General features: G+C 43.1%; 1 protein-coding gene across 1 annotated transcript; it reads left to right on the top strand.

Moving 5' to 3' along the window:
- Positions 1-2,632: 2,632 nt before the first annotated feature.
- On the top strand, positions 2,633-4,709 carry LOC117357278. Its single transcript, XM_033937647.1, is given in 2 exon segments — positions 2,633-3,688; positions 3,690-4,709. Coding segments are annotated over 2 exon segments (2,076 nt in total).
- The last annotated feature ends 13,778 nt before the right edge of the window (positions 4,710-18,487 follow it).

The following is an 18,487-nucleotide window of genomic DNA, read 5'->3' as shown; positions in this document are numbered from 1 at the left end:
TTCAAACAGACATAGGAGAACTCACGCACCATTCACACACCCTCCAACCAAAAACGTCAAAAGAAAAAAACTGTTCGACAACCTCCTAGCCATTCGAGCTGCAACACTTGACCCCCAACTCTACAACCTATTGACCTCGACCACAAACTACAAAACCTTAAAAAAAGAAATAAAAACCCTTCTATTCAAAAAACACATAAAACCAAACTAACATAATCAGAACTGTCCCAAGCATCACCTGCAACTACTCCATATGTACTTCTGATGTCATGACAATTCCGACATAATTTATGTTATGTTATGTTTGGAATAATGGTTACATAAATGAGGTTCAATAAAAGAAAATTTTCACTGCCTGTTTCTTTTTTTTTTTTTGGTGCCGTTTCTATTCTGACCATTTATTCCATTTCATGGTTATTGCAAAATAATAAAAAAAAAATTTTACATGGGGGGGGGGGTGTCAAAAAATGATGGGCCCCGGGTGCCACATACCCTAGGTACGCCACTGCCTGGTGGTCTAGCGGTGACGCGGGGTAGCAGCGATCTTCCTATGCTCCTACCCCAGTCTCGAGCCTACAACGGGAACTCACGGCAACCATTTTGATGATGGCTTTGCACGGTGCAGGAGCTTAGGAAGATTGTTCTTGCCCTATGTCACCACTAGACCAATAGCAAGCAAAGGACTTTTCCTATATAAACTTCTCCAAAAATTTTCTAAACACAGGTACATTAAGGTCCAGATTCTCTATATGGTATTGATTTCAGTGTGTCACAATCCTATCCCTGAAGTGCAGCTTTCGCCAGGGCAGGCTATTGTTAAACCTGGCCCGGTGATCCGGAGGGCAAATCAGGGGGATAGGATTGTGACCAAGCCTAGGGAAAAGCCCAGGTTTCCCTTTGTAACAGACAGGTCTGATCTCCAGGGAGGAGAAGAGGAGAGTTGGGACAGCCCACAACAGCCCCAGAGAAACCTTTCTTTCCCTGGGGATCATCAGCTGCAGGGAATGATTAGGCTCCCAAAGCCAGCCAGGAAAAATAGGCAGAAAACTCCTCCCCCTCAAAGGGCAGGGCAGTTTCCCTGGAGTACTTTTGAGGCTGCTTTGAGAGGGAGAAGGGCAGTCTGTCCTGAACCAGCTGAGGGAAGGAGCTCCCCTCCTGAAGGCACCCCAGAGGCTGGGGATTGGGAAATGCAGGAGCCTGACACAGACCCTTTGGACAACCAGCTACCCGGGATAGAACCTATGGAGTTTGGTGAAAGCTCCAGTCTGCCTGAAGAAGTCCTTATGGAAATCAGCTAAGTGGCAGGGCTGGAGAATGTGTGGTTTATTTCCCTACTGGGGCTGGGGTTTGCACTGCTTTGGAGCAAAGGGGGTTTGTTAAGGGAAAACCCTTTGCTGGACTTGTGCTGACAGTTCCAGCACTGCTTGAATTAAGCAAGAAAAAAAACAAAAAAACGTTTTTTTTTTGGAATGTGATTCAGTCAGCTGGAGTTAAGCTGACTGTATTTTGACAGGGATTGAGTGAAAGCCTGAGGGAAGTAAAGTAGGGGAGAATTCACTATCCATCCAGGTTGGGATAGTGGGGCCATTAGTGGCAAGTCTGTTTCACAGATTACTTAATTGGTGAATTCACTTGCTCCCCTCCCCCCTGCCAGCTCTTGTATAGTTGGCTGGGGAAGAAGCCAGAATACCTGAAGGCTTGAAGCACCTGAACTATTTAGCTGTGCTGTGACAATGAACTTTGTTTGCTAGTGAGGAGAACTGTTGGTTTTTGGTTCTCCTGATTTCCTGAAAATAGTTTTTGTTTTTTGTTTATGTTCCTTACCTGAACAAAGGGCTGAGTTGGTCCCTTTTGCTTTTTGGAGACCGCCTCATCGTGAGTGCCTGATTTAAGTATTTGCTTTATGACTTTTGTTTGAGAACAAACTATTGGACAGAACATATCACACTTTTCTCTGAATAAAGTGTATTACTGAGGATTAATGAAGAATTGACTTTTTTCTGTCGTTGTGCTTTATTGATAAGCCAGTGAATAGTAACCAGCAGGACCTCTCTCAGTTGGGGAGGCACGTCAGAGCAGCGTAACTGTGAGCGCGGGCCGGACCCCCTTGATCCACAGGTACCGGCTCCGCTACAAATGGTATCAGGAGTGGGATAGTGCGCCTCCTGCTGGACATACGGTGAAATTTTTTTTTTGGAAAAAAAAAAAAATTTTTTGGATATAGTTGAAAAAAAAAAAAAAAAAAAAAAAAAAAAGTTTGGGACTTTTGACTGATTTATTTCTTTAGCTTGTTTTTTTAGTTTGTTGTGTTGGTTCCTGTTTGCGAGGAGCTGAGTTCCTGTCCTGGAGGATCCGGTGTCCAGACGTTTCTGTTGGAGTGACCAGAGTGATCCTGTCTGACCGTGGAGAATCGGAGGCCGAGAAGGATCGGGAGAACTGGAGAAAAGAATAAGAGGACAGAAACGCAGTAAGCGACTGGGGGCCAAGGAGGCCTACAAACCAAAGGCGGAGACTCACCTTGCTCTCTGGTAAGCTACTAAACCAGGGGGGGTGAGGGGATTGGCTACCCAGTTATTTTGGTGCCGCACTTGGGTTTGTCTTTTGTGTTTACTTTGTTCCAGTCTCCGGGACGATGAACCAGGAGCAGCTATTGAGGTTCCTCGCGGAGGAGCGGCAGAAGCAAGGCGAGAACCTGCAGGCGGTTCTAAAAGCAAACCGGGACTTGTGGGACCGCAGCCAGAAACAGGCCAAACAACAGCATGACGAACTGGTCAGGGCGATGGGTGAGCAGACCAAGCTGCTAACTCAGCTACTACAGTGCTCAGCTACAAGCACCGCTGGTGGGCCACCGGGACCAGTAGGGGGAACATATTTGGACCTTGCCGGATCAGGGAAGGATATCTCCGTACAGTACCCTGAAGAAAGGGGGGAACAGGCCCGGGGGGATAAGAGTATGGGATCCCAGGGGCAGATCCCCAGGATAGGGTGGTCCAAGCAGGAAAGGTCCTTACACAAGGAGGCTGTCCGATGCTATCGCTGTGGAAAAGCTGGACATACCCAGCGTTATTGTAGGGTTACCAGGGACCTGGTAATAGCCCAGGACCCCGGGGCCAAGGTTCCGAAAGAATATCAGTTAAGGGTATCGGTAAGAGGGGAAAAGATCACAGCCCTGGTAGATACAGGGGCTGAGATGTCTGTAATGTCTAGACAGTTGTGGAAGGATGTAGGTGATGACCAGGAGGCTGGGTTGAGCAAAGTACCCATCACCTGTATTCATGGGAAGGCCCAAGAATACCCGGTATGTTCTCTGGTCATAGAGCACGGTAGGAAGAAAATCCACATGAAGGTGGCCGTGCTGAATTCCACCCCATATCCCTTAATTTTAGGAAGGGACTGGCTTGCTTTAGCTCAGGCAGAGAGGCCTAAAGGGAATCAGTACCCGGGAAAGTGGGTGTTTGGGAGCCACATAGGTAGGAAGGCTCTCGCCTCACCGGAGGGGAGACGAGGATCCTGGGCTACCAGACCCAAGAGTTGGAGGCCAACTATTCGGTGGGCTCCACTCTCTGATAAGGCGAGGGCACCCACTCGGGCTTACAGTAAGGCCGCAGGATATGATTTGTATGCAGCACAAGATCAGGTCATACCTGTAAGGGGGCGAGCATTAATAAAGACCGATATCCAGGTATCACCCCCCCCCAGGGGCTTATCTACGGGTGGCTCCGAGGTCAGGGTTAGCTCTTCACCAATCGATTGATGTAGCTGCTGGGGTGATAGACCCGGATTTCAGGGGAAACGTAGCGGTTCTCCTCGTAAACCAGGGAAATTCAGAGTACCGGGTACAGATGGGTGATCGAATAGCTCAGTTGTTATGTGAGAGAATTTGGCACCCAGACATAATGCAGTGGTCCCGTCTCCCGGAGACAGATAGAGGAGAACGGGGGTTTGGCTCTACAGGGGTAGGGGTACCAGAAAGCAGTCCCCAGATAGAAGCCCTTAATAATCCAAGGGGGGATAGGAAGGCCACTTCCTTGGCCGAACTTAAAGCGGAGGTACATAAGATAAAAGAAGAGCTAGCCTCTGCTCGCCAGGATTGGGAGACAGGATTGAAGTCATGTACAGAGGCCAGTTTCCAGTCCTGGAAAGTTCCTATAGACCCAGAACAGAAAAGGTCTAGGGAACAGGTGCTTACCCAGTGCCAACAAGAGTCCGAGAAACTGACCCGTTTAATGGAACAAGTCTCCTCACAGCTCAAGGTAGTTCAGGGGCAGGTAAAAGAAGGGCAAGCCCAGCAACAAGCTGTGCAGCACAGCGTTAAAGAAATAAAAAACACGTGCGGGGAACTAACTAATAGAACGGGGAAGGCAGAAAGCTGGGTGGTGAAACAGCAGGCACAAGAGGAACAACTGGAAGAACATGCCCAGCATTTCCAAAAAGTCTTGGCTACATTTAAAGGTATGGACCAGGATATGAATGAATTGAGGGAACAAATTGCCCAGCTAGGAAAGGAGGACTTGGGGGGGATAACACAGGTTATCGCCGCTTTAGCCCAAAGGGTGGAGGGGCTAGAGGGTCCTAAAGATCATAGTAGTGGAGCGGCAGGAGGGCAGCGGGAGGTTGCCCTATTACGATGGCCGGAAGATTTTGAAGACCCAGACCCACCTCCCCTAAGTCAGGAAAGAAGGGGTAATAAACCCCGGAAACGCTTTTGAAAGGGATTTAGGATCCCAGGATGGGCAGCCCTTAAAGGTGAGGGTATGTCACAATCCTATCCCTGAAGTGCAGCTTTCGCCAGGGCAGGCTATTGTTAAACCTGGCCCGGTGATCCGGAGGGCAAATCAGGGGGATAGGATTGTGACCAAGCCTAGGGAAAAGCCCAGGTTTCCCTTTGTAACAGACAGGTCTGATCTCCAGGGAGGAGAAGAGGAGAGTTGGGACAGCCCACAACAGCCCCAGAGAAACCTTTCTTTCCCTGGGGATCATCAGCTGCAGGGAATGATTAGGCTCCCAAAGCCAGCCAGGAAAAATAGGCAGAAAACTCCTCCCCCTCAAAGGGCAGGGCAGTTTCCCTGGAGTACTTTTGAGGCTGCTTTGAGAGGGAGAAGGGCAGTCTGTCCTGAACCAGCTGAGGGAAGGAGCTCCCCTCCTGAAGGCACCCCAGAGGCTGGGGATTGGGAAATGCAGGAGCCTGACACAGACCCTTTGGACAACCAGCTACCCGGGATAGAACCTATGGAGTTTGGTGAAAGCTCCAGTCTGCCTGAAGAAGTCCTTATGGAAATCAGCTAAGTGGCAGGGCTGGAGAATGTGTGGTTTATTTCCCTACTGGGGCTGGGGTTTGCACTGCTTTGGAGCAAAGGGGGTTTGTTAAGGGAAAACCCTTTGCTGGACTTGTGCTGACAGTTCCAGCACTGCTTGAATTAAGCAAGAAAAAAAACAAAAAAACGTTTTTTTTTTGGAATGTGATTCAGTCAGCTGGAGTTAAGCTGACTGTATTTTGACAGGGATTGAGTGAAAGCCTGAGGGAAGTAAAGTAGGGGAGAATTCACTATCCATCCAGGTTGGGATAGTGGGGCCATTAGTGGCAAGTCTGTTTCACAGATTACTTAATTGGTGAATTCACTTGCTCCCCTCCCCCCTGCCAGCTCTTGTATAGTTGGCTGGGGAAGAAGCCAGAATACCTGAAGGCTTGAAGCACCTGAACTATTTAGCTGTGCTGTGACAATGAACTTTGTTTGCTAGTGAGGAGAACTGTTGGTTTTTGGTTCTCCTGATTTCCTGAAAATAGTTTTTGTTTTTTGTTTATGTTCCTTACCTGAACAAAGGGCTGAGTTGGTCCCTTTTGCTTTTTGGAGACCGCCTCATCGTGAGTGCCTGATTTAAGTATTTGCTTTATGACTTTTGTTTGAGAACAAACTATTGGACAGAACATATCACACTTTTCTCTGAATAAAGTGTATTACTGAGGATTAATGAAGAATTGACTTTTTTCTGTCGTTGTGCTTTATTGATAAGCCAGTGAATAGTAACCAGCAGGACCTCTCTCAGTTGGGGAGGCACGTCAGAGCGGCGTAACTGTGAGCGCGGGCCGGACCCCCTTGATCCACAGGTACCGGCTCCGCTACAAGTGGCCTCCTAAAAAGCGGCTGCCAATGTATGTCAAACATGCTATGACCACCAAATCATTTGGGATAGTAGATTCCTAGCCACATCAACTGAAAAAAAAGAAGTACTAACGCTTATACAAGCTAAGTACAGTAAAATATTTATATAAACTAAAACTGTTGAAACCAGTAATAGCCCGCAAAAGGCAGATTTGATGAAGACCATTCTAAAAATCAGACTGCCGCGAGCACTTGAGGTTTTTTATCCCCAGAAAGAAGAAGATCGAATTGAAGAAGAAATTTATATATACATAAAAAGAAAAAGCATCTCTCCATTTTATCATTTTTGGATTAGGGAAGTTTGTCGTTGACACTGAGTGAGTGTGTGTCACCGTATAGAGAATCACACCTCCAGGAAAGATAGGCACCAGAAATATAGATCAGGATTTTTCAGGCCTACATTTCCAGTGCCTATCTTTGCCGGGAGATCCCACATGCCTATCCCAGGCCCTTTTGAATTCAGACACTGTCTATGTCTCCACCACCTCTTCTGGGAGACTGTTCCACGCATTACCACCCTTTCTATAAAAAAAAGTATTTCCTTAGATTACTCCGGAGCCTATCACCTCTTAACTTCATCCTATGCCCTCTCATTGCAGAGTTTCCTTTCAAATTAAAGAGACTCGACTCATGCGCATTTATATCATGTAGATATTTAAATATCTCTATCATATCCCCCCTCTTCCGCCTTTCCTCCAAAGTATATAGAATGAGATCTTTAAATTTGTCCCCATAAGCCTTATGACGAAGACCATGCACCATTTTAGTAGCCTTCTTCTGGACCGATGCCATCTTTTTTTATATCTTTTTGAAGGTGTGGCCTCCAGAATTGTACACAATATTCTAAATGAGGTCTCACCAATGTCTTATACCTCCTTTTTCCTACTGGCCATACCTCTCCCTGTGCACCTTAGCATCCTTCTAGCTTTCGCTGTCACCTTTTCAACCTCTTTGGCCATCTTAAGATCATCACATACAGTCATACCCAAGTCCCGCTCTTCTGTTGTGCACATAAGTTCTTCACCCCTTAAACTGTACTGTTCCCTCTGCATGACCTTGCATTTCTTAGCATTAAATTTTAGCTGCCAAATTGTAGACCATTCTTCAAGCTTCGCCAGGTCTTTCTTCATGTTATTGAAACCATTCGGCATGTCTACTCTATTGCAGATTTTGGTATCATCCGCAAAGCTTTGAAACACAACTTCAGACACAAAGGAAAATGACTTTAGTTTATTAAAGTGCAAGCAAATCTTCTGCAGTGCTCCTGGCATAACTGCCTATGAGAGAGAAGAGAAGCAGAGTCAGGTGCTGATTACTTTTTCTTTTCATGACTGCACACTAGAAATTAATGCCTTAATAACCCAGAATTATCAATATATTAATTGTGTTTAAAAGACTCCAGAACAAAATCTTTAAGAGACCTTTCAGCAACCTCTTTCATTAGAAATTGGAATCTTAAATTCACAGACCTCATCAGTATAAGTGCAATTTCTGCAAGCTTAAGGAAAGAATTCTTCCGAGCTTCCCCTGACTTCGCTCTAGCAGAACCTATTTTATGCAGGAGGCAGGAATGCTATATTTAAAACTCTTGGGAGTAAGAAACAAACTGAAAGTAATCAGGCTTCTTGAAAGATGTCATATGAAGTGAACCTCACTGATGGTATCTGAGCTGTTCAACATGCTTGGAAGCACTTAGTATTTCCACAAGCCATTACTAATTTAATGCAATAGGTAGCTCGATATACAGAAAACAGCTTTTTTGCCAATATTGGGAGAATATTCATTTTTGCTCAGTTATATTAAGAGAAAAAGCTTGGTTAATTTTATCTGTCCTGAAGTAATGACTTTGTAAAAGACTGTAGGATTTTTTTGTTGTTTCTTTTTAATCAATTCTATAAAGAAGATGCATCCATTTAGTTCTGATGTTTTAACTACTTGTTCTCAATTGGGAAGGGGGGGGAGCATTAAGAAGACTTGCCGCTGTGTTGGCTACAGCCTGCTGAACTGTTGATTTATTCCCAGCCATTGACTGAATTGGCTTAGCTGCCAAGCAGGCTGACCTTGCTAGACTCACCTTCAATTCTGTGCCCTACATGGACAAGCATGACAGACGTAAAGTGTTAACCAAACTCCTTAGATCTTATTTTTCATACTAGAAAGGATTTATCCTGCCTCAGTAAGTAACCTTACTTCGTAGGTGTGTTTGTGTATTTATAATGATTCAATGTTTCTTTCCTTGGCAACCTTTATCCTATTTACAAATCCCACTGTGGTTTTTGCTTTCTTTAATACCTCTTTATTATGTCTAGTAAGCTGCTGAAGTCTATGGCTGTAACTATAGATACATAAATTTAAGTGCACTGATTTCAGGCTACTCTAGTATTCTATAATGGGATCTCAGCACCAGATGCTAATATAGAATAGGTTCTCATCCTTGGGGTGTCTAAAGCATCCAGTTGTAGAACTGATCCTTTAGTTTAGGCCTGGTATGAAGCAGGCCTAAACTAAATGCATAGCTTATCCATTAACTGGCCAATATTCAGCTGGCAAAGGTCAGCATTTTTTCAATGCCGAGAGTCATAGGCTGAATTAAGCCTTGATACTCAATATGGGGCCATGTGCAGGCACTGGCATTGAACATCCAGGTTTGACAAGACATTTTGGCAACCTAAGCTTATGTGGCTCCAGGCCAAAATTCAGCCAGGACCTGCATAAGACACTTATTTATGAGGATCCCATCTGAATAACAGCTAGGATCTGCATAAGGGAATCATTCTTTTCTCCCTCCCCTCATTTCCAAACTCCTCATCAACATGACGCAACCTGGGGCAATGGAGGATTAAGCGACATGCTTAATGTCACAAGCAGCTGCAGTAGAAATCAAACCCAATTCCCTAGGTTTTTTTAGCCCACTGCATTAACCATTAGATTATGAATATTGCTGGTACCCACTTAACTGCCAGTTCCTCCCTGTGTCCATTAAAATCCCCTCTCCAGCCTAATTTCAGGTTGGCAGGTTAGTGCCGATAGGCAATGGCATTGGCCAGTTAAGTGCTGCTGAATACCAGTGGATGGCCTGTTGAGACAATTTAAGAGGGTAGGATCCTCTCCAGCATATATAAATGCTTTGAATAGTGGCCCAAAAATGGCAAATATGGATAATTTCCCTCACTATGTCACACCCACGCTCTCTGAGAACACCATGAGCCATCGGGTAGTGACATGAAGCTTGCTACTGGCGTGGTCCCTTTAGAATTAGGGTCACCTTTCAAGTTGGTAGTCGCTGGCAAATGCCCCACTAAGCTTATTCTCCAAGGGTTTTGGAAAAAATCACACTTTGTCAGAATGGCCTTGGTGAAAACATAAGCTTTTATTCGGCCACCGGCCGTGGAATTACTGTGCCGCTCCGGGTTTTCCTGGGAGCATGTACCTCATACAAAAACCAACAGAAAAAGTTCATTTCACTCTTAGTCACCCAGTAATCAACTCTGGACTGGGTTGGTAAATCACATACAGTCATTAATATTCCATGAGGCTAGGAGGTGAAACAGTTAGCACCAATAACTCTCCATTGTAGCTTTACAGGAGAGACATTCTTGTTCATGATTGAGAAATATTCTGTGCTGTCCTACAGTGCTCTTAATCTCTCCAGCTGGGCTGGACTTTCTCCCTAGTCCCGAGCAGGCTTTTCCCTGAAAGGGTTAATTTCACTCTTCCTATGAGGCAGGCAGACTAATTGAATTAGTTAGTTGCTATGGCAATTTCTTTACAGCTAGGCACTTTCACGAGTGTGGAAATTCTGGGCTTTAAAACTAGCCAGCATTACAGCCTGGCGTTTGGTTCAGCTGTGCACATAACCTGCAGAGGACATTACTGTATCCTTTCCACACTTCAGCAAAACAGCATGTGAAATTGCAGTACAGGATTATTTCCCTAGTAACTCCCACAGTCATTAGCTCAAAGAGCAAACAGCAAAATACAGCCTAAACAAGACCTCTGTTCACAGACCTTTTCAGGATATTCAGCTCTCCATCTCCTCTGGCCAGCTTTCCTGTATAGCCCCACTTTCCTCCAACACCATGGGTTCTGGGGGAAGGAATTCAGTGTCCAAATTACCAGCCTGTTCCTCAGTCATTTCCCAGTCAGTACTGAGGAACTGCTCAGCCCCGTCCTGCCTCTGCTCTACTGCCAAGCCTCGTTCTGCTCCTCCTCCTTCCTCCCTCTGCTCTCTAACGAGCCTGGCTTTAAGCTGAGGGGAAGAACCACTCCCCCTTGGCTTTGGATGGGGGAAGGGAATTCCTTCCTCAGCCCATGCCGTTTCTCTGAGGGGAAACTGCTTGTGAGCTTTCTGCCTTACAGGCAATGGCCAATAGCAAGGCAGCTTCTTCCTGCCTGGCTTTGGGACTGCTTCAGGTAAGTCTAAGCCTTCCTGTTCTATTTCCATTTCATTGTCACTCACCAGGTAGTCAGCTAATTTATTGTCCTGGGCACTGACCTGGTCAGCCCTTCTGCACTGGGGTTTATATACTTTCCTTAATTTCCCTGTGGCAAACCTTGGGAAAGACGTCCGTTTGTCACAACTCCCCCTTGCATTTTCACTATATAGGTAGTGCAGGGCCAGTAAGAAGTATTTTCATTCCAGCAATACCTGTAAGACTTTGAAAATCTATGAATAGTAGACTTGTACATTAACAGTGACGTTTGTAATTAGGCAGGTTAATGGTAGCCTCATCAGCTCTATGAAATGCTGCCAAACCACCATTCAGGAGTCAATGACAAAACATTGTCTGTACTTCTCTGAAATTGCACCGATCACTGTTTGCCATTCACTATTTCTTGAGACAGGCTCTGCAATGACCCCATACATACAAGAATTAAATAACATTTAAGTAAGATTTGACGGGGGGAGGTAGAAGCGCCACTTGTCCAGCACTGGATAACTTTAAAACACGAAATAGCAGATTTACATTATTTAGTATTGGAATTGATCACCTTCCCAAGAGGGGGTAATTTAACAGTCCAGCTGTGGCAGAAGGAACAAGAATAGATATTTCAGTGGGAAACAGTTGCCTCCCCCCCCCCTCCGGCCTTAACCGTGAGGTCGAAAGGTGGTCATTTCTACATTTAAGTACTTTGATCTTTAAGGGCTCCTTTTACGAAGGCGTGTTAGGGCCTTAATGCACGGAATAGTGCGCGCTAGCTGCTACCGCCTCCTCTTGAACAGGTGGTTGTTTTTTGGCTAACGTGTACTAATCCGGTACGTGCGCTAAAAACGCTAGTGCACCTTCATAAAAGGAGCCCTAAATCTTCAAATCTGAGATCAACCAATTGGGGTGTTTGTCTATTCAAGTTTATGTGACCACACTTAGTGATGTATTAGAGAAGAGGAGTCAAGTGGTCGGCATCCGGGAAATGTTAACGAACAAAGAAAATAGATACTGTTCAAACTGGTTCTGCAAAGTTCTGGAATAAAAGTTTTTGGCTAAAAGGTGTGAAGAAGTGACAGAAATGTTGTTTTGATTTTTTTGTATGCAAGTAGAAATACACTGAATTTGATATAGCTCAAATAGGGTTCTCTGAAGCGACCAAATTTGAAATGCGTCAGGACCCTGAGCTCATATGGAGGTATAATGAATGTTCACTTCAACACATCTACTAAAAGCTAAGGGCAGTTATTGTCTTAACTTACAGTGATTACATATGAAAACTGTGCAATGATTGGGGAAGGAACCATTTAAATGCGGGCAGGTTTGCTCACTCAGTGGTCTCACTTACAAAAGGGCCTCTAAGCACAGAAGAAAAGATAATTATTAGATCTGTATGAGAAATTTGTTCACTGGTGTATTCATTTTTGATTTCTATGTAGAATACTTATGCACCGTATTTGCAGTTTGAACATTCGCGGTTTTGATTATTCATGGTTTTTAGCATGCTGGCTCCTCCCCCCAAATTACAATAGCTTGCATAGAGAAATTGCCGATTCCAAGCGTTTACAGAGAAAATCGCTGATTCCCAGCACTTTCTTCATCGTGTTTTGTCTCTCCTTCAGGAACAGGCCAAGTCTCCCACCATGTTATTAGCGGTTTCGCCATATTCACGATGGTTTTTAATAGAAAGAGTTATTAACAAGGTTTTCCTTTCCATTATAACCTCTAAAGAGTTTTCCAGAAAAGTTGTTAAATTAATATCCTCTTTGTTTGCCCCTTGAATCTCATTTGGAGTAGCCATTTCCACAGGTTTCTTTATTTGAATAATAATAATAACAGTTTATATATAGAAACATAAAAACATAGAAATAGATGGCAGATAAGGGCCACGGCCCATCCAGTCTGCCCACCCTAATGACCCTCCCCTATATACCGCAGTACCGTGAAGTTCTATGCGGTTTACAAAAGATTAAGCAAAGGTACAAATTGATTGACTTTAAGAGGGGTGGAAGAAAGAGAATTAATAGGACAGGAAATCCATTGTTGAGGAGAAAGTGATCAATAGGACAAGTTAATCGTTATTGAGGGGAGAGAGATGAGTAGATCAGTTGTCTAGATGCTTTAGGAACAGGTGTGTTTTTAGACGTTTCCTAAATCCCTCATAAGTAGTGGGCGAAAGCAATTGTTCTAGGTCCTTACCCCATGATGCTGCTTGGTGTGAGAGAAGGTGTTCATGGTGTTTTTTCAGTTTGCAACCTCTCACTGGGGGGGGAAACGAAGTTGGAATGTGAGCTTCTCTTGTGTCTGTTGGCTGAGAAGGAGAAAAGGTCAGTTATGTATTTAGGGGCAAGTCCGTGTAGTGCTTTAAAGCAGAAGCAGGCGAATTTAAACTTTACGTGTGCTGCCATCTGCAGCCAATGCAGCTATCGGTAGTAGGGTGTCATGTGGTCAAATTTCTTTAGCCCAAAGATCAGTCTGACTGCTGCATTTTGCATCAAGTGTAAACGTCGCATATTCTTTTGGGAAATTGCTAAATAGGCAATGTTACAATAGTCAAGTAGACTTAGTACGAGGGATTGGACCAGGGTTCTGAATGCCGATGTATCGAAATAAGCTTTAATGGATCTGAGTTTCCAGAGAGTAAAGAATCCCTTTCTGATTTAGGAGTCCACCTGGATTTCATGGTTAGGCATTGATCCAGAGTTACACCTAGTATCTTTATGGTGGGCTGGATAGGGTAACTAAGTTTATTGATACATAGTGGTGTTTTGGTGTCAAGCAGATGGGGTGAAGCATCGAAGAAAGTCGTTTTTTCTGAATTAAGTTTGAGCCTAAAGTTTGTCATCCATTGCTCCATCACGTTTATGGCTTCTGAAGCTTTGGGAATAGTTTCAGAGACAGAATTAGCGAATGGGATGATAATCGTAAAGTCATTTGCATAACTAAAAAGTTTTATCCCCAGCTGGGTTAGCTGTGTGCCCAGTGAGGACATGTAGACATTGAAAAGCAATGGGGATAGTGGAGACCCTTGTGGCACACCGGATGGATTGCTCCAGGTGTCGGAAAGCTCATAATTAAAACGTACCTGATAGGTGCGGGATATAAGGAAGCCCCAGAACCAGTTCAGCACCTCATCCCTGATACTAATGGCATCTAGGCATTGTAGCAGTTTCCCGTGGTCTACTAGATCAAAGGCTGAACTCATATCAAATTGCATAACCAGGGCATTGAGTCCCTTACTAAACAGTAGGCGCAGATTGTCTAAGACAGCCGCAATTACTGTCTCCGTACTGAATAACGGTCTAAAACCGGATTGAGTTTCATGTAGGAGAGAAAATTGATTAAGATAGTCCATCAGTTGGGTGTGTACCAATCCCTCCATGATTTTTACAATAAATGGAATGGATGCTACCGGTCTGTAGTTGGATATTAGGGCTGAGGATTCTTTACGATTTTTTAGAATTGGGGTTATTATTATGTGACCATTATTACAGAGGAACTTCCCATTTTTTAGGTTGTGAGCCAAGTATTGCATCAACAATAGTTTAAATTCTAATGGTGCCGCTTTCATGATTTCTGGGGGGCATGAGTCCAGAACGCAATGAGATCTAGAGTATTTGTTATATAGTCTGGTGTAATTATTCCATTCTAAATCTTGAAAGGAGCTCCAGATCATGTCTGCCGGTATATCATTTCCATGGGTGTTAGCTATTTGATGATCACTAGGGTCATTTGTTGAACAGTGGATTCTAAGGTTTTTAATTTTTGAATCGAAGTGCAGTGCTAAGTCATTTGCAGAGGTAGCTTAATGTTGTGTGTGGGTGTGGTGTAGCGAGTGGTGTCAAATAGATTTGTGATCAGGTTGAATAGCTCTTTTGTATTGATTCCTTGTGTACCATTGCAAGATGAGTTGATTTTAGTGGAGTAGAATGCTTTACGCTTGTCTTTTATGATTTGTTTGTAGATTTTTATGTTAGCTCTCCATTTGTTACGGTCTGCTAGTTCTCCTGTTTTTTTCCAAGTTCTTTCAAGTCGTCTAGCTAGTTGTTTCATTTTTAGAAGTTCGGTGTCGAACCATTTGTTATATTTATTTGCATTGCTTTTGCTATTACATATAGGGGCGATTTTATCTAAAATGGATGTGCTGATTGTCATCCAGTGATCCCAGAAATTGATTCCTTCTTCTATCTCTGTTTGCAATTCATATTGTGACCTGTATTCTTTTGGATTAATATAGCCTCTTGTGTGGTGTTCTCTTTTTATCATTGGGCATGTTTTAGATTTATGATAAGACCAGATTAGCTTGAAATAATAAGTAAAATGGTCAGACCAGATATCATGACACCAGGTGCCTTTAAGTAGAGAGATGGCAGGGTCTGGGATGTCCTTTGTGGATATGGCTACCACATCTAACTGATGGACTTTTTCATGTGTTTGTGTGGGTAGAGGGAGGTTGTAATTGAATAGGGATAGAAAGTTTTTAAACTCTTTTGCGTTTGTGTTGTCCTCTTCATCTAGGTGTATGTTTATGTCTCCTGCGATGATATTGTAAGAAGGACCGATTGAATTGTGTAGGACAAATGCACAGAAGTCTTCTTTGGCTTTTGGCCAGCTTTTTGATGGGACATAGAATAATATGCAGGATAGGGATTCTTCTAGTTGACAGTTGCTAATTTTACAGGCTAAAATTTCCAGTTGGTCAGTCATTTTAGAATCCAGTAGTTCGAACTCAAATCCTTCTTTAAGAATAATTGCTAATCCTCCTCCTTTTTTTCCTGCACGGTTTAGCGTAAGGATTTTGAAATTGTCTGGTAGGAGATCAATTATTATTGGATCATCTTCTGATAGTAGCCATGTTTCGGTTAGTAAAAGGCAGGCTATTTGCTTGTTGATGATCCAATCATTAATTAGGAAGGCTTTATTCCTGACAGATCTAGTATTAAGGTATGCACAGGGGACAGATGTGGGTGCGATAGGTTCGGTAGCGGTAGTGTTTTTGATGGGTTTTACTTGCCTTATTCTTTTTTTAAGGGTTCGTTGATGTCTTCTTTTATTTGAGATAGCATTAATGTGATTTGTTATGTTTTCTTGTGGATTAGTGATGTGTAAAATTGATAGATCTGGGTAGTTGATTGATTGTAATTATGGGTGGAGTGAGTTAACGTCTTTGATGTTGCCAATTAACAGACAGATCAGTAGCTCTAACGATTAATCAATTAACAAACAGATCAGTAGCTCTAACGATAGGTGGCAAACTTTCTGTTGGAATAAGCAAAATTTCCTTAAAGTACTTCCTTGCCATCTCCATTGGTAAAATTAAGGGACATTTAGGAAAATTTAGGAGTCTCAGATTGTTTTTCCTTAATTGGTTTTTGAAGCTTTCCATTTTCCTAGCAATAAATGTTCTTTCTTTTACTAATTCCACATCCAAAGTTTTCATTTCACAAATTTTTGTCTCCTGTTTTTCTATCTTTTCACTCAAATCTTTAAGGGCCAAGCCTTGTTGTTCCACTTTAGAGTAGATAGTCCCATAGTCAGTATTTAAAGTAGAAAAAGACAATTTGAGGTTTGCGTCCATAACTGAAATGGCCTGCCATAAATTCTCCATATCTATTTTTTCCGGCTTCTCCAGCACCCCAAATGTGATGTTAATTCCACCCGAAGCTCCTCTCACCTCTGCTGCAGTGTGGGGTAGCTGTTGCTGTTCTCCAGCCTCTCCAGCTCCTGATGGTGTTAGAGCTACCAGTCCTCCTTCACTGGGGCACAAAATCTCCTCTCGGGACATCGATTCCTCAGTCACTCCCAACACTGAACTGCTTCCGGGTTGCGGTAGTGGCTGCCTTTGTTCCGGGCTTAACAACGCCCGAATCTGCTGGCTGAGTTCACCCGACGAATTCGGGCTTGCCCCTGAAGTAGTCTCTGCAGATTCACCCCGTCGGGCAAATGCTCCCTCAATCATGATCTGCACCAGGCACAGTGCCGCTATCACCGCCAGAGGGTTGCCGTGAAGGGCTCCTTTCCTCTTACCCATGGTTTAGGTAAGAGAAATCCTGTAGAAAAAACGCCGGCCGATTAAAAAAGAGGGAGCCTCCTTCTCAGGCGTCCGCTCTCGTAACCATCTTGTTTCTCTTTCCTCAATAATTTATTTTATTACATCTTGAAATGCTAATTATCTAGGAATACTGACTTGTTCTTTGTATGTTTTATGGGGCCAATATTCAGCTAGTGGCACTCAGGGGAAAATTGTACAAATTTTGCCTAAACTTAGGCACAGGTAGGCGCTTTACCGGCACCTAAGTTAATTGACAAACACCATTTAAAACGGCAAAAAAAAAAAAAAAGTTAAAGTGCCTACCGGCACCTAAATAAAAGATGCCGAACTAGCGCCTATGTTGGTGCTTTACGGTGTTTAATGCCACTATGGGTGTGGCTAATGCCAAAAGAGGCATTAAGTGCCATAAAGTATAGGCCCGATTCACCACAAAGATAGGCACCAGAAATGTAGGCCTGGAAAACCCTGGCCTACATTTTCGGTGCCTATCTTTCCTGATGGCGCAATTCTGTTTATGACGCTGTTGTGTGATTGACACATGATCAGTGGCCACTTTTTAGGCGTCCGCTGATATCGGCGCCATATAGGGAATCTAGTTCCCAGTATTTTGCTGACTGCCACTGGTATTATACCTGTAAATTAATTGACCATGTTCAGGCTCCAGCATCGAATTTCTGGGTTTCTTCTGGAGCTGGCCACAACATAGCCAATTAAGTATGATATTCAGCAGATAACCACCTGTAGGGTACTGCATAAAGATAGGACTAATTTTATGTAGATATATTTCTGTAGTGACCTTGGCTGGTTAAAATGCTAAATATCATCACTTAATCAGCCAAGTGCCAACCCCACACCAGGAAGACCCCCCAAATAACCAGTTTTGCTTTATGTGCTAACCAGTCATTTTCAGTTAAGTACTGTTGAAAATGATTGGTTAGCCTCAAAAAAGAAAAAGCAATTTAACCAGTAGGGTCCATTTCTGGCTGGTTACATAGCATTGAATATATATATTGTAAAGATTGAAATTACTGCATAGAACAAATATTAATTTTTCCCTTTTGTTCATACACGTCCACGGTGGGGTGGGGGGGGGGGATATTTCATGATTTCTTTTGCTTATGAATAATTGTTGGGTATAAGGGAGGGGAAATATTTGATGAGAGTTCGAATTTGATGATGTATTAAGTGATGTTAAAGTATAAAATGATTGTATTTTATGTTACACTTATTGTGAGTTTTAACAATGAATAAAGATTTATATAAAAAAAGAATATTGAATCATTATTTATATACCGCATTAGACTTTCAGTTCAAAACGGTTTACAGAATGAGAAACAGGTGTGGGCTGTTTCCTAATTACCTGCTTATTTATTTACAGTTTTTTTATACCCCTGATGCAGGTTCGGCAGAAGCATAGTCATGCCAGGATTATTTAATTTATGTTATTAAAATTTTAAGTGGTTATGGATTGCTATTTCCCCTTCATTTTGGTACTCCATAAAGATAACTGTTATATGCCTGCATTCTACTTACATCTTGTAAGTCAAGAAATGACCCAAGATCACCCCAAGATATTTTGACCAATGTTCAAAGGGGACATCATAGTCCCTACAATTCAGCTGTAACTTGACACTGACATACTGATTTTTAGAATATTGAGGTCACTGGGAAAGATCTTTGAAGTCTGTCAAAATGTTCCCTGTTTAAAGCCTTGACAAATGTTCTTAGGCTGTAAGAGTCAGGCTTATTATTTATCTGCTTATTGTTGTTATTTTATTTTAGCAAAAGAGCAGAGTGTGCCAGGTCTTCAAACCCCTCTTTATTAATAGTAAATAAATTATATAAGC

The sequence above is a fragment of the Geotrypetes seraphini genome, chromosome 3 (genome assembly GCF_902459505.1).
Source record: "Geotrypetes seraphini chromosome 3, aGeoSer1.1, whole genome shotgun sequence".
NCBI lineage: Eukaryota > Metazoa > Chordata > Amphibia > Gymnophiona > Dermophiidae > Geotrypetes > Geotrypetes seraphini.
This window is presented reverse-complemented; position numbering and strand designations above follow the sequence as displayed.